Source organism: Plectropomus leopardus, unplaced genomic scaffold (assembly GCF_008729295.1).
Source record: "Plectropomus leopardus isolate mb unplaced genomic scaffold, YSFRI_Pleo_2.0 unplaced_scaffold20891, whole genome shotgun sequence".
Taxonomy (NCBI): domain Eukaryota; kingdom Metazoa; phylum Chordata; class Actinopteri; order Perciformes; family Serranidae; genus Plectropomus; species Plectropomus leopardus.
The window spans coordinates 433-3,737 of NW_024622596.1; the positions used below are offsets into that span (position 1 = coordinate 433).

Here is a 3,305-nt window from a genome sequence, read left to right on the forward strand (position 1 = left end):
AGACAAACAACAAACAAACACACACAAACAAACAAATAAACAAACACACCCAAGCAAACACACAGACAGACAAACAAACAGACAAACACACACACACACAAGCAAACACACAAACAAATAAACACACCAACACACAGACAGACAAACAAACAAACAAACACACAAACAGACAGACAAACAAACACACCCCTGTGATCCACTTGTTACAGACATAACATAATCAAGCCCATTGATCACAGATAATCAATAAAACTGATGGCATACCTCTCTGATGCGTGGCTGCCACACGTGTGATGTGTTGAGTGGAAGACTCCAGTTCCCATAAATCTCTTCTGCAGAGGAAAGAAACAACAAATCCCAGAATTCTCAATGTTCTGTTGTAGTTCAAGATGATGACCCAAACACAGAAGAGCAGGCGGGAGGTTCAGAGAAAAGGTGAGATTTCAAGCAGGTAACAATTAATGCAGGTAACAATTAATGCAGGTAACAATCAATGCAGATATCAATTAATGCAGATAACAATCAATACAGATAACAATCAATGCAGATAACAATCAATGCAGATAACAATCAGTGCAGGTAACAATCAGTGCAGGTAACAATCAATGCAGGTAACAATCGGTGCAGATAAAAGAAACAAGACTGAAAGTACAGAAGAAAGAAGGACAAAATTGAACCACAACAAACCACAGAAGGAACACAACCACGAACTCAGGTGGAAATCCACAACCAAACACCAGAGAGCCGGAAACAACATCATAAACACCAACGTCAACACAGAGACAAACAACGACATAAAAAAGGAGACAATGACATAAAGACAGATACACAATGACATAAAGACGGATACACAATGACATACAGACAGAGACAAACAACGACATAAAGACACAATAAAATGACATAAACACAGAGGAAAAAAAGACATAAACATGGAGACAAACAATGACATAAACACTGATACAATGACACAAAGACAAAGACAAACAATGACATAACGTCAGAGACAAAGAATGACATAAAAACTGAGAAAAACAAAGACATAAATATGGAGATAAACACAGAGACAAACGATGACAAACACAGACATAAACAATGACAGGAAGACAGAGACAAACATGGAGATAAACATGGAGATAAACACAGAGACAAACACAGACGAACTGATGAGGAATACACAGGACAGGGCAGGACAAATGAGACTAATGTGAGACAGGTGCCACAGAAAAGAGGCAGGAAGTAACACAAGACATGACACATCAGGAGTGACTCTACAAAATAAAACAGGAAACCGATCAAACAACATGAAACAAGAAAAAAAAACAGAAACAACAGAAAACTCCAAAACAAAAAGGATCACAACCCAAGGTCAAGACTATTATTATTATTATTATTATTATTATTGTTGTTGTTGTTGTTGTTGTTGTTGTTGTTGTTGTTGTTGTTGTTGTTGTTATTATCATCATCAGGTGGACAGACAGACTGTCTCACCCTCCGGGGGACACTTCCAACGGTCCAGACTGAAAATCGCCTGAGCAGGAATCAGGAATGCAAACGCACTCGCCTGAAACAGAGGAAGTCTACACAAAAACACAGAAACACACACATCAGTCTCACCTGACTCCATCAGTCTCACCTGACTCAATCAGACTCACCTGTTTCCATCAGACTATCAGTCTCACCTGACCCCATCAGACTCACCTGACTCCCACGGTGGTCTGGATCAGCGTTGTGATTCCGACGGTGGTGAAAATGGTCCCGACCAGCTGACTGATGGTGTTCTGGTCTCGACCGACGCACATCGCCTCGGCCAGAAGAAACGGCACTGCCACAGTGCCACTGAAGCATGTCAGGTAATGCTGAGAACAGGTGAGAACACATGACAGGTGACATTAACATCAGCCCTTCCTTCACTTGATTGGGCGAGCACCCGGCTCCCTGACCTGTCACTGGTCTTTGTTTCTGATGGTAAAAGGTGAAGAAACATGGCTGAGCTGACACAAACAGTCCAGTTAAACCAGCTCATTGACATCCCTATCAGACCAGTCTTCACCCAGTTTTAACAGTTCCAGTTTACCCCTGGTGTTACCTGTAGTCCCAGTAGAATACACAGGTACCAGGGTGGGACGTCTTCAATGGTGTAAATCATGTCTGAACCTGCCCCATGTGCTCCTATTGGCAGCTTCTTATATCTGTCATCTTCCATCGGCAGGTCAACCACATCCGCTTTGTGGCTCCGCCCTGCTTTCAGGTAATCATGACTCTGATTGGACAGACAGACAGACTCACTTAAATAAAAGACATAAAACCAGCAAAGCAGAGGTGTAACACATGTTCATAATGTACAGCGAGCCAGTGAACTCTGGAATGTGAAAAAGTGTGCAAACAAACTATGAGCGGCAGTAACATTCAAGAAACCTATCGAGCCCTGAGCCAGCCCTAAAAGAGCTCTGAACCAGCCCTGAGAGAGCTTTGAGCCAGCCCTAAAAGAGCTCTGAGCCAGCCCTGAAAGAGCTCTGAACCAGCCCTGAGAGAGCTTTGAGCCAGCCCTAAAAGAGCTCTGAGCCAGCCCTGAAAGAGCTCTGAGCCAGCCCTAAAAGAGCTCTGAGCCAGCCCTGAAAGAGCTCCCAGCATGCTCTGAGCAAGCCCCGAGAGAGCCCTGAGCCAGCCCTGAAAGAGCTCTGAGCCAGCCCTGAGAGAGCTCTGAGCCAGCCCAGCTGTCGGGAGCAGATGTAAACATCTTGACAGGGAAACACTGAAACACTCTAATGTTTATTCAGTGGAGTAACGCCCAAATGGGAGGAGGTGAGGTGGCACACAGAGGACAACAGCAGTAAGACAGATGGGACCAGTTTGTCCTCTGAGGCAGACCTGTCTTTCACATATGAACCTGTGTTTCTACTTACAGTTACACATCAATGAACCAGGCTCTGATGAAACATGATGAAACTGTTCATGTCAGGGGTGAGGTTGAAGGAGGACCAAAACAGAATGGGCAAACAAAAAGTGAGTTTTTAATGCTGATTTCAGTCTAAAATACAGGTTAAAAAAAAACAACAAAAAAAACAGTACAAATAAAGTAGGAATCAAAAACCCAACTAACACAACCCAGGATCACTGGAAGAATGCAGGTGATGGCATAATGAAACAGAGGATCATGGCAGGAAAACAGCAGGGACAACAGCAGGACAATCACTACCACCATCACTACTACAGTCACGGGTACAATCACTACCACCATCACTACTACAGTCACGGGTACAATCACTACCACCATCACTACTACAGTCACGAGTACAATCACT

General features: G+C 43.6%; 1 protein-coding gene across 1 annotated transcript; it reads right to left on the reverse strand.

Annotated features, from left to right (window-relative positions):
- Window positions 1-264: 264 nt before the first annotated feature.
- On the reverse strand, window positions 265-2,263 carry LOC121965619 (solute carrier family 23 member 1-like; the record flags this gene model as incomplete). The annotated part of the gene is made up of 4 exons (XM_042515754.1): window positions 265-332; window positions 1,492-1,580; window positions 1,702-1,859; window positions 2,090-2,263. Coding segments are annotated over 4 exons (489 nt in total), but the record flags the coding sequence as incomplete, so codon positions are not given.
- Window positions 2,264-3,305: the final 1,042 nt, after the last annotated feature.